A 12,330-nucleotide genomic window follows, 5' to 3' on the forward strand; every position below is an offset into this window, starting at 1 on the left:
TCCTTGAAAGTGGAGTCGCAGGTAGATAGGATAGTGAAGGTGGCGTTTGGTACGCTTTCTTTTATAGGTGAGAGTATTGAATACAGGCGTTGGGAGGTCATGTTACGGCTGTACAGGACATTGGTTAGGTCACTGTTGGAATATTGCATGCAATTCTGGTCTCCTTCCTATCGGAAAGATGTTGTGAAACTTGAAAGGGTTCAGAAAAGATTTACAAGGATGTTGTCAGGGTTGGAGGATCTGAGCTATAGGGAGAGGCTGATCAGGCTGGAGCTGTTTTCCCTGGAGCATCGGAGGCTGAGGGGTGATCTTATATAGGTTTACAAAATTATGAGGGGCATGGATAGGGTAAATAGGCAAAGTCTTTTCACTGGGTTCGGGGAGTCCAGAACTAGAGGGCATAGGTTTAGGGTGAGAGGGGAAAGATATAAAAGAGACCTAAGGGGCAACTTTTTCACAGAGAGGGTGGTATGTGTATGGAATGAGTTGCCAGAGAAAGTGGTGGAGGCGAGTACAATTGCAACATTTAACAGGCATTTGAATGGGTATGTGAATATAAAGGGTTTGGAGGGATATGGGCCGGGTGCTGGCAGGTGGGACTATATTGGGTTGGGATATCTGGTCGGCATGGACGGGTTAGACTGAAGGGTCTGTTTCCATGCTGTACATCTCTATGACTCTGACTGATGTTAGGATTATTTCACTTAGAATTGTTCAATAATTACCTCAGATGCCACAATGAGTTGTACGTTAAGTGCATTTAAAAAATAATTTCTGTGGATGACAAGCACTGACTGGAAATCAGCCTCTCCTGCTATTACCTCAATCCTACCCTCCTTCTGGATCATACCTGAGAGCTGTTGCCAAACAGTCAGATTCATAGATGGTATTTTCTTATGGGACCAGCTTTCTGTGGAGTCAGGACAGGCACAACTCTCCCAGAGATATATGTGAGGACTGAATACCCCCTGACCTTATCTGTGTTTAGGCTGTGAGTGCCCACCATAATATCCCTGAGAAATTTTGTAAAAGCAATATTTTTAGATGAAAATCTATTTTAAACTCTACCTGGATTTTATTTGGTTAAATCTAACGTTCAAAAGGAAACAGAATTTTTGCTGGAGTTAATGGAATTATTTTGCTCCAATATTTGTTTACTAAAGATGATGTGGTTTTTCTCTTTTACTAAAATACCTCTTCTTAGATCCTGTTCTTTAGTTATTTTATTTTAAAACTGGCACTGTCTAACAAGCAGACTGCTTACAATATGGTGTGCATATATTATAGAGCTATATATAGAGGTTACACTTTATTTTAGTTAATTACATTTTATCACAATGACTAAACAATACATATTGGCTGCTTTGCAATGCTCAAAAATGCTAACTTTAGTTGAGTGAAGTTCTGCCGATTTCTACAAAAATGGAATTATTTAAATAACTACATGTATTTTGTCCATAGGAATTGGTTAAACAGTAATTATTTTAAAGCAGGAGAAAAACAGATATAATCCAAGAAAGTTGGTATTTCTGATTAAGCTAGAAATTTAAATCCTACGGTCGAGACAGCCTGGGGCTCTAGCAAAGCCTCCCCAGTATAAGCTGAACCGATGCGAGGACCCTCCTCATGTCTGCCACACTACAGAGGTTTAAAATTTCTACCCGTAATGATTTTCTGTCAATCTAGTGACCATCTTGAAAAATTCAATCAGTTTGGTAGGAAATGCCCATCTACTCAAGAGTCTGTCAGAACCCTTTGCTTTGTAGTGGTGAGAAGTGAGTCCTGTTAACAATTTCCATTTAATTGAGAGCAGGGCAATGGTTCTATTATTGAGCCAAAGAGGCAAGTACTTTCAATGTTGTTTACTCAAGTTCTTTATATTTCATCATTATATGAACAGCCAAGCCAGTGAGACAGTGTGAACAATGCCACTGAAGTAGTATACTAGGGTTTTTAAAATGGAAAAGTTCTTGTTTGTGCAAAAGACACATATAATTAATAAAATGGAATACCTTAAAAATATTCATCTCCCGTAAATACGATTTTAAAAGATCGTTCTATTAGTTACAGTGGAACCCATTCTAGTTATTAAGCTTAGCTTGGGCTAGATAAAATGCACACTTGACAGAATTCAAAACAAAATTGTCACTTCTATCATCTACGTTGAGCAAAACATTACATTACTCACCACACAATCACCTCGAACACAAATGTCATGTTGGTCACTATATGAACATCGTGTTCCATCATGGACTATCCGCTTCATGTAAACAATTTCCCTGGTTTCTTTTGATTCACAGGTGAGGAAGCACCTTTGTTCAGCTGTTGAGAGATATTAATTACATTACAGACAAATTAACTTTGTCATTTGATAAAGTAACTCAACTTTTTATGTCTTTGAAAATTCCTTTCTTATTATAAGTGCAACTTAAATGATCACTTTAGTATCTTAGCAATCTGTCATCGCTGCACCGATGTCAGATCAGTTTGAGTGGTCCCTTGACAAAGAAGGCAGTCATCTCTGATCCCAAGGTTTAGTAGTGTGCCCTTTGTTTGCTTTTACATTTTGTTCTATGCAAAGTTGCACAAATGAAATTGTTACTGTCACATGTAGGAAAAGCAATTTTTTAAAAAATCTGTAAGCACACTGGAGGTGCCAACAGTGCATTTCCATATGTGAAGTACATTGCTCCACAAGTGAAAAATCATGGGACTCTGTACACACCCTTGTGCCTCTCGTGACACCAACAGCATGGATCAGATAGAAAATCATTCCACTAATTGCTTCAATTAAAGGCTGAAGATCTTAAGCTGGAATGAGGAATGATCTGTCAGCCAAACCATGATTTGTTTACGTCCATTATATGACCCAGTATGAACATTTCCATCTTCCACTTCAGAATATTTATCTTTATTCATAAACTGCAATATGAAAATTGTTGGTTCTGTCATCTTGTTAATGGATGATGCACCAGTGATTGAGTTGCTGAGTAGTCATGGCAATCAATTTCTAGCAAACAACATACCCAGAAAAGAGAGGAGCAGAAGCTGCCATTGTTCATTCCATACATGCTACAGTAACCATGTACCATGTCTTAAATGATTCTAACATTTTTATGAGTATTGATATATTGTACAATGTCAAATGCAAAGGCATTGCCTACTTTTATTTCAATATGATTCAGTTGTGAATGGGATTTATTTCACACATGATGCAGAATTACAAAGCTTGTAATTTACAGTATTTGATACCTACCACTTTTATTTATTCCCAATGATGGAGTTCATTAAGGTAACTGTCTTAATAGTGATTTAAAGAACTTAAAAAGAATTCTGCAATGTGCCAGCATAGTTCACATGTTGCAGACACATCTAGAATTAGAAACACACATTACAAGCTTAAGTACCCACGGCATTTTGGTTCTTCTGGGCCCCCTGCCATTTCTTTGATTTTTTTACTGACTTCCTGAGATGCAGGGCATTCATCTACTCCTTAACAAGGGCCCTACAATGGGACATCCTGTTTCCCTGGAGACAGTGTAGCATTGGAGATGATTGTATAGAGATGGTTAAGTAGGCCTTACTTGGTTTGGGTGGTGGCAGCAGGGGTGTGCCATCTAACACCTTCAAAATCTGAGGTCAGCTTTACTGAATTGCAGAATCATACAATTAGCAACATTCTCCATCATGTTTACTGTTTTTTTTTGATGACATAAGCTAAGTGGGCATGTAAAATGCAGAAATGCTGACATCTAACAATCGCTTGCAAATTACATCCCTGACCATTTATTCTGCAATATCAATGTGATTGGTGCTGACCAGCATTATTGGATACGATTGAAATTGCAGGTTTTTCAGTTCTACTTAACATCCAATTTTATGCAATTATTTTAATACATGTAATGCTATACTTCGTTGTGTTTATTATAAGCTGCAAAAGCTTTTTTTCCCCTTAACTTTGTGCACCTGCTAACTCACAACTTTTCAGGAACATTGAAGAAATGAAAATGCCACAGACAAGAACAGTTAAAACATTCTTACAGTCCCGATGTTCATATGGCAACCACTGATGCATGCTGTTGTTATATTCAAAGTTGTTATTCCACTGCCTGCATTGCTGTTCTCTAAAGTCTTCAAAATGCTCTGGACAGTCTTCTGTGTTACAAAGCTCATACTCATAGCTCTGTCCAGAGCACTCTCGCCCACCATTGGAAGGTCTAGGGGAGGAAAATGAGTAATTTGACAGTCAAGACATTTAAGGCTAGCTTACTGAGCTCTATCTGTAAAATATTACCTGCATCATCAAACTTTTAAGATAAATGATCACAGAATTATTTGTACAAATCACATTTTTATATATGCTACCTAAAGTGCACTGATGCACAAGTCATCCTCTTGTGGAAAATCAAAAGGCAAACATACTTTCAAGTTCCTGCAGTGTGATATACAATGGGATGTTCTACTTTGGTTAAATAGTCAATCACTTACTGGGTATGAGAGGCTATTATTGATTGGGAATATATTTTTAACCCAATCATAAAATCCAACTGATTTTTAAAAGTTTTTAAATTGCAAGGTCTGAATGAAAGCCTTTCAGTCCTTTCAAAACTAGGCAGTGCAATTGTTCCAAGCTTCAAGCTCTATTGACAAGTAATTGCCAGTTCAGTGTTTGAAAATTCGTTTTCGAGTTCAGAAGCAATGGGAATGCGAGTTTCAGGAAATCAGCAAAGTGAAAGGATATGGTAGATGAATGATATGATCAAGGAGGCAGGGAGGAGATAGCAATGACGTTTCGATGTGAAAGTCAAGTGAGAGAAATGATATTAGGGATGACTTTTTGTTGTATTTTATTGCTCTTTAACTAATCACCCCAAAGACTACTTGTGCCGAAGACCGGATGCCAGCTCATGGCCAAAACAGATCCATACATGTATCCCACCTGCCTGCCCCAGCTCATACAGCCAACCGAACAATAACTCCACATCCCACTGAGAAATGAGAATGCAGAAAATGTCTGACTAAAAAGAAACCCAGAAGAGATGGCAAAGAAAAGAAACTAATTCTGACGAAGGGTCATTTGACTCAAAATCTTAATTCTTTCTCCACAAAATCTTAATTTGTTTCTTTCTCCACAGATGCTGCTGAGTTTCTCCAGCACTTGCTGTTTCTATTTATTCCAGATCTTCACCAACTATAGTTATTTGTTTTGTTTAACTAATTAAGGTTCTATGATAAGGAAAAATAAATTCTTAAAGACAGAAGGAGGACTGGAAGAGTAAAGGGTCACAATCAGATTCTATACTAATAATGCAATTTTGTTCTGTCTGCATTATTCTGATTGGTTGGAGAGTTGAGCTGGTGTATAAGGCTGGTGTGTGAAGGCACAAGATGCATGCCTGCCATAGGATGGATTTGGCAGTGGCAGTGTGGATTGATAAAGGGAAAAGGAGGTGGAAAAGGTCCCTGTTAGGGATTGAAGATAGGAATGGGTGCAGCAGGGAAGACAGTATGGGAGTGGGACAGGAATGCATGGGAAAAGGTATGGAAGGTGTCGAATGAGGAAGTGGGATGACACAGCAAAAAAGGATGGTTGTGAGCTGGGATGGAGATGATAAGACTTGCACAAAATGAATGGGATGGGCATGTCTTGAAAGGGGTGGCATGGGAAGGATGGTATGGATAAAAATAGAATGGAGAGGAGAGAATGGCATGGAAGAAATGAGATAGAGGGGATGGTGGAGAGGTGCCCTGGGAAGAATGAAATGATATAGGAGGGTTAGTATGACATTGAAGGGACAACATAGGAAGGAGGACTGATTTCGGAGGAACGACTTGGGAGGAAGGGTGACAATGTGGAATTTGTGAAGTATATTAATTTCACCACAAATATTTTGCAGGTCTCTACTGGTGCAAAGATCATAGAAAGATGTCAGATTGATACCATATACATTGAATGACTCTGAATAATGCCACACAAGATCCAATGATCTGTTCTGGATGTGCATTAAATTTCTTAAAAAAAAATCACTTCCTCCTAAATCCTTCCCTTCACTTCCAAATCTTGAAATACTTCTTTTACAATGCTAAACTCCAGTGTAAACCATCTCACAGTTGTTAAAATATATTAAAAGTATACATTCAGCATACGATCTCAATAAGATTCAATGCTGATATTCAGCCACGCCTGCACATTATGACTCAATTTTCATTTCCAGGTTGTTTGTAAGAGATGAGAGAAATCATAACTCCACAAATCTAATATTTAAATGTATCTGCCTGCACTTTTCGATTTTGGTGTGCAGTAGGAGATTTGAAGAGACCGCTTGTTCAGTGGAGTGGTTAGTGGGTGGGGAGACTGGGTAAAAAGTCTGTCTTGGGTCTTCAGCACTGTAGCCAAGACTAAAATAAAATGATCAAATATTCCTCCATTCCTCATCCCTCACATTTCCCTTAATCCCCCTCAACCCCACAGACTTCCCATGCACTATCAATTCCACTGGCACCACCTAAAGGCCTCTATCCATCCCCATAACTCTCACCATCCGATCTCAATTCATCTATAAAAAAACTCACTGATTATCAACAGGTCCCATGCACACAGGACAAAAATAAAATTCTACATTGTGGTCTGCACATGATTAAGAAAAACACTGTCTTTAATGAAAAGACACATTTTAACAGGTCTGGTCTTGGCACACCTAGACAGTGCTCTCAGGTCATAATATTCCTCAAAGCCTAACAGGTCCTGACAGCTCTTGATAGGTGGACAGTTCCAAGAACTTTGTGCAACTTTTCGACGCACTCTTCTCCAGAGTTAACAATCCTAAAGGGCAGATGTGCCCTACCCCAGCCCCCAAAGATCTGTGATCCCCATCCCCAAAGAATTACCTGACCTCTGTTAAAAAAAGCCTGACCCACAACCCAAAGTGTTCTGGGATTATATCCACAGAGATAACTGAGCTCTCGAAAACGGTAGCCTGGCATTACAAAAGAATCGACTGAGGACAGACTAGCTTTGACTTGGCGTAATCTCCACACTCTGGGTTCCAGACATTAGGGAATGCAAAATCCATCTTAAGTGAAAGCAACTACTATTTAATTGTCCAGGTGCCTTATGAAATGAGCATGTGTAAACTATGAACCATCTGAAATCCTACCCCTGTGCAAACTGGATAAGCTGGATTTGAGTGAAATTTAGGATTCTTTATATGGTTCTAATCTGAGCCTGTATCTGTGCACTCAGTCTTAATGTGATTTTCCTGAGAACTCTTCAAGCTCTGACTGGCACCTTTAAGATAGCTAGAGTTCTTACCAATACACTTCATAACAGCACACCCTTCCAGTTCTTTTTGACACAATCTTTTACAATGTTTATGCCATCTTGCACCTCTCATTGAATCCCATATCCTTCCAATAATTTCTAAATCTGCACTTACACAAAGCAGTCTGTGCCTCAAATCTTAGGAAAAGACCTAGGTGATAACCTTGGGTTGTCAGTAATACACTGGTATTACAGCCTTGAATGGGTTCCTCTCCCTGACCAAAGTGCCATATCTGCCAAAAGAAAATGTAGTCTTTATAGGATTCATTACAGATACCACACCAAGATATGGCTACAGCCTGTGACTAGTCTCCTGTCTGTTGCATTCCAACCAAAAGAACAATTGATGGAAGGATGAGCCAGGCAGAAATCAGAGAAGATGTAAAAAGGAGACCACCCAAAGAAAACAGCAACAGAGAAGCTGAAGAAAAGGTGAATGAAAGAGCAGTAAAACAAGAACAACTGAGATAAGTGTAGGGAGGGACTAGAGGAGTGATTACAATTTCAGCATATTCAATGAGCTAAGTTTATAAATTGAATCTTTTGCTCAAGTTTCTGCACAACTTATCTATACATTGCTACATTAAGTCTTGCTAAGAAGAGGGCAATTGAGTAGCATTTTAGAATATATTTCAAGAAAGAAAATTATATATATTTATATATTTCAGAGCAGGAACACAGCTGGAAATGCTTTCACCACAAACAAAGCATAAACATTTTCACTCAAAACATTCACATGTGAGTAACCTGATTTTAAAAGATCTTAAATAAACAACACATTTTTAAAAGCCTTATTGTCAGTTACTCATTTTTTCAAAAGTTAAGAGCTCTTATAAGATGCAATGTCCATGTACCTAAAGAACAGCAGCTTAACTAATTAAAGACCTGCAAGTGGACACATTTAGCTGAAATTCGAAGTGTAAGTTAATTGGATCGAGGGCCTGGATAGGATGGGGAGGGGTGAAGGAGCCCTTCACAACATGGTGTTATTTAAATTAGCACAAAAATTGCATTAACTCAATTTGTGCTGAATCTATTATGAATTAGAATTTGCACTGATTTGGAAGTCTGTGTGTGAATTAAGCGAAATAAGCTACATGGAAACTCCAAGCCACTATATTCTTGATTTATCGTGACCCAAACAAAGAAGATAATTAATTTATTTTATAATAAGAACAGGCTCAGTTCATAGTCCATTCTCCTGCTCCTTGGATGCTGCCTGACCTGCTGCACTTTTCCAGCAACACATTTTTCAGCTTTGGACTCAGTTCACAGCTAATTTTATTCTGTTCAAAGTTTGTGCGAAGATTCCTTATTATCATAGGTACGACAGTTTGTCTCACTGTTTGTTGTGTCTCTTCTGTCAGTCCATTGTTCCTGAGTGTGCATTCCTCCGGTTCCTACACGAATGCCGAATTCGCAGGAGGCTCCCAAGCACTGATGATGTCGCCTAGCCAGGGGACGAAACGTTTGCAACAAAAACTTCCAGCTCGGCGAACAGAACCACAGCAATTTTATTCTGTTTTCAGATTCTGCCTTTTGCTTTGTGCTCTTTTCTTACTGAAGGACATCAAAATTCTATGATTAAATCAAATGATTTTAACAGTAAAGAAACACATTCTTTGATTTTATTCACTGCAGCATAATCTAAAGTTTATGCAAGACCAGATTATTTTACATTATAGCAAGATTTTGATTTTACAGTAACAATATAACTGTCAGTGCTCACCATTTTTACTCCTTTGTACCTCACTGCGACTTTTAGATTCTGCATGTTCTCAATTAAATATGGAATTCAGAACCTGCTGTCAGCCTCACAATGCCAGGGACCCAGGTTAGATTCCAGCCTCAGGTGACTGTCTGTGTACAGTTTACACATTCTCCCCGTGTCTGCGTGGGTTTCCTCCATGTGATCCGGTTTCTTCCCACAGTCCAAAGATGTGCAGGTTAGGTGAATTGGCCATGCTAAATTGTCCATAGTGTTCAGGGATATGTAGGTTAGGTGCATTAGTCTGTGGTAAATGTAGAGTAGTAGGGGAATGGGTCTGGGTGGGTTACTCTTTGTTGGGCTGAAGTGCCTGTTTCCACACTGTAGGGATTCTATGATTCACTTCGATGCGGCGTCGGGTATGCCGTTGAAGCCTCCACAATATGCAAGTAATTATAAATCTAATGACTGAACTTGCCCTTTTATTCTAAGAAAGCAGTGTTAAAAAACATGTAAAGTTATAAATTCTAGCTTAGTTTTGTCAATGGTGAATAATTTTGTAACTACCTTTGAAGACTCTCTCCGACCCTGCAAAACTAATTTTAAATTGGTTAATTTCCTGATGAAAAATCCAAGCTAATTTTCTGTAGTCTTATGCTGGACTTCTTATTTATTTCTTCTTTTTCTCCCCATGAGAATTTGTATTGAAGAATATGTACCAAGGTATCTTGGTATTTAAAGTGGTGCCATAAGTGGCAATTGTAGACCTTTTACACTACTTATGGTATGCTGGACTTTATTGCTCAGTGCATTGAGTACAGCAGTTGGGAAGTCATGTCGCGGCTGTAAAGGAAATTGGTTAGGCCACTATTGGAATACTCTGTGCAATTTTGGTCTCCCTGCTGTAGGAAGGATGTTGTGAAGCTTGCAAGGGTTCAGAAAAGATTTACAAGGATGTTTCCAGGGTTGGAAGGTTTAAGCTATAAGGAGAGGCTGAATAGCGTGGAGTGTCGGAGGCTGAGGGGTGACCTTATAGAGGTTTATAAAATCATGAGGGGAATGGATGCAGTAACAGTTCCCTGGAGTGGGGGAATCCGGAACGAGAGGGCTTGGTATAAAGTGAGAGGGGAATGATTTAGAAGAGATGTAAGGGGCAACGTTTTCACGCAGCAGGTGACGTATCTATGGAATGAGCTGCCAGAGGAAGTTGTGGAGGCTGGCACAACTACAACATTTAAAAGGCATCTGGATGGTATATGAATAGGACGGGTTTAGAAGGATATGGGCCAAGTGCTGGCGAATGGGACTAGATTTATTTAGGATTTCTGGTCGACATGTATGAATTGGACCACATATACATCTCTATGATTCTATGATTTTATGTGAGTACATGTGACAATAAAACTAATTCTAATTTCAATTACAACTTTTTTGGCCTAATCAATTATTTCACTCCTTATAAAATTAATAAAATGTAAAGGAAAATATGTGCTTTTGCTTTCTAGCCTGTTTGCTGTGTGTGTATTATACTGTGATTGGCTGTTTATCCTTCTTGATGATGCTAAAGTTAGGAAAGATGAAATCAGTGCCACAGAAATAACTGGGTTTTTATGGGCAGCTTCCTTCATGGTCAAAGGCAAATGTTATCACTTTGTTGCCAACTGCAAAAATCAGGGCAAATTAATGAATCATTGAGTAGTTTTACTCTGTAGACTGGAAATAGTATCACAAATCATGTAAGATAACTAAAAAAAAATTCAGTTATCTATTTCATGTAACAATTTCTATTGCAAGTAGTTTTTGAGCTGGATCAAAAAATGGCATTGGTGACTTCTACACAGAGGAGAAGTAGGTTTTATTGTAAATCAATAATTTCAATTTTGCATCAATCACACTCAATGATAAAATGTAACTAATCATTTATATCAAAACCTACTTACAATGGGTTATCACACTGGCGTGTCCGGAAACGTACACCAGTTCCACAAGTTCGAGAGCAAGATCCAAACTTGCTCCATGTCCCCCAGTTTCCATCGTGTCTTAATATGTCAGGAGTCAGCCAGATGCAGTGCCCTTTAAAGCAATGCTAGAAAGCAAAATGAAATTACACAACTTAGCCATAACTTTTCATTTCCTCCCTTCAGAATATCACATTTTTAAATGAACTCGACACCCTGGATGTGTACAACAACAATATCTGCTGCTAGCAAAAAATAAAGAGGTCAATAGTAATAACAAAGTGAAACTATAACATACTACATAAACTCAAAGTGCTTAGTAGAAAAAAAATTAACAGTAAACAGGAGTCATTTTAAGTAATTTCACCTCAGGGTTCAGATATTAATTACAAACTTGAAGGTTTGCTATCACTCACAGACTCGAGCATGTTCGTGTCATGAAATTACTTTCCTGCTCTCAGCATAATCTCACTGGATTATGTTAAGTGATGAAGATCATAGAAATCTGTTCTGACATTGCATTCTTGAGTTAAGATGCGTCATTCTTACTGCATTACACAGCAATGAAATTGCCCATATCTACTGTAAAAACTGAAAGAAATAGTGCTAATGAGTTGTTTGAACATTGGCCGCAGCTATTCCCTGTTTCTTGTTATCTTGTCACTTGTTATGATCATGTATTCATCACACTCAGTTTGAATTCAAAGTTACATTTTCCAAACAGAGTATCTGAAATAACTCCTTAGAAATTGCAAAATGTCTGCTACTGTCTGAGAAAACTAAATAGGACCATATATAAAAGAAAAACATAGAGCTAGGTTAATACGACTGGATATATGACTTTACCTTGCCAGGAGTACACATTGTCCCATCCAGTGGAGGACCTTTTTTGGTTTTGCAGAAGTATGGATTGTCAGGATGACTACACCACAGCTGCTTGCAGGGATCAAAGGTACGAAACTGAAACCACAAATGGAAGAGTGCTTAGGATGCTAATACATTTCTGCTAAATGTTGCTACATAATATAAAATTGCACATTAAAAAAAATTGAAGATGGTTTCATGACTTTTATAATGTACTTAACTATGAGTGATAATTTTTCTTTGGTAATCTAAGGATGCAAACTTCCATGCGCATTTTTTCTGAAAGTAAAAGACGGTATAATATTGCAAAAGACATTGACTGAAGGATTTTCATGTAACAGAAATAAAAATCTGCACAATTTTTAGATATTTAACATATACATTCAGGATAATGTCATGGTGGATTTACTCAGCAGATCATTCAAAACTTGCTAAATTATAGTCTTAATTTATATTCTAGCTATCATCAAATGCGCTGT

The 12,330-nt window shown here is 38.2% G+C and overlaps 1 protein-coding gene across 1 annotated transcript in view; it reads right to left on the reverse strand.

Moving 5' to 3' along the window:
- The window catches only part of LOC122556645 (A disintegrin and metalloproteinase with thrombospondin motifs 2-like), a 227,373-nt gene that overhangs the window by 32,303 nt on the left and 182,740 nt on the right, over nucleotides 1-12,330 (reverse strand). The window contains exons 10-13 of the mRNA XM_043703613.1: nucleotides 11,834-11,947; nucleotides 10,970-11,115; nucleotides 4,042-4,217; nucleotides 2,189-2,322 (exon numbers count right to left, since the gene is read on the reverse strand). Of these exons, the coding sequence (XP_043559548.1) occupies nucleotides 2,189-2,322; nucleotides 4,042-4,217; nucleotides 10,970-11,115; nucleotides 11,834-11,947 (570 nt within the window). The remainder of the gene's footprint in view (nucleotides 1-2,188; nucleotides 2,323-4,041; nucleotides 4,218-10,969; nucleotides 11,116-11,833; nucleotides 11,948-12,330) is intronic.

The sequence above is a fragment of the Chiloscyllium plagiosum genome, chromosome 14, assembly GCF_004010195.1.
Source record: "Chiloscyllium plagiosum isolate BGI_BamShark_2017 chromosome 14, ASM401019v2, whole genome shotgun sequence".
Taxonomy (NCBI): domain Eukaryota; kingdom Metazoa; phylum Chordata; class Chondrichthyes; order Orectolobiformes; family Hemiscylliidae; genus Chiloscyllium; species Chiloscyllium plagiosum.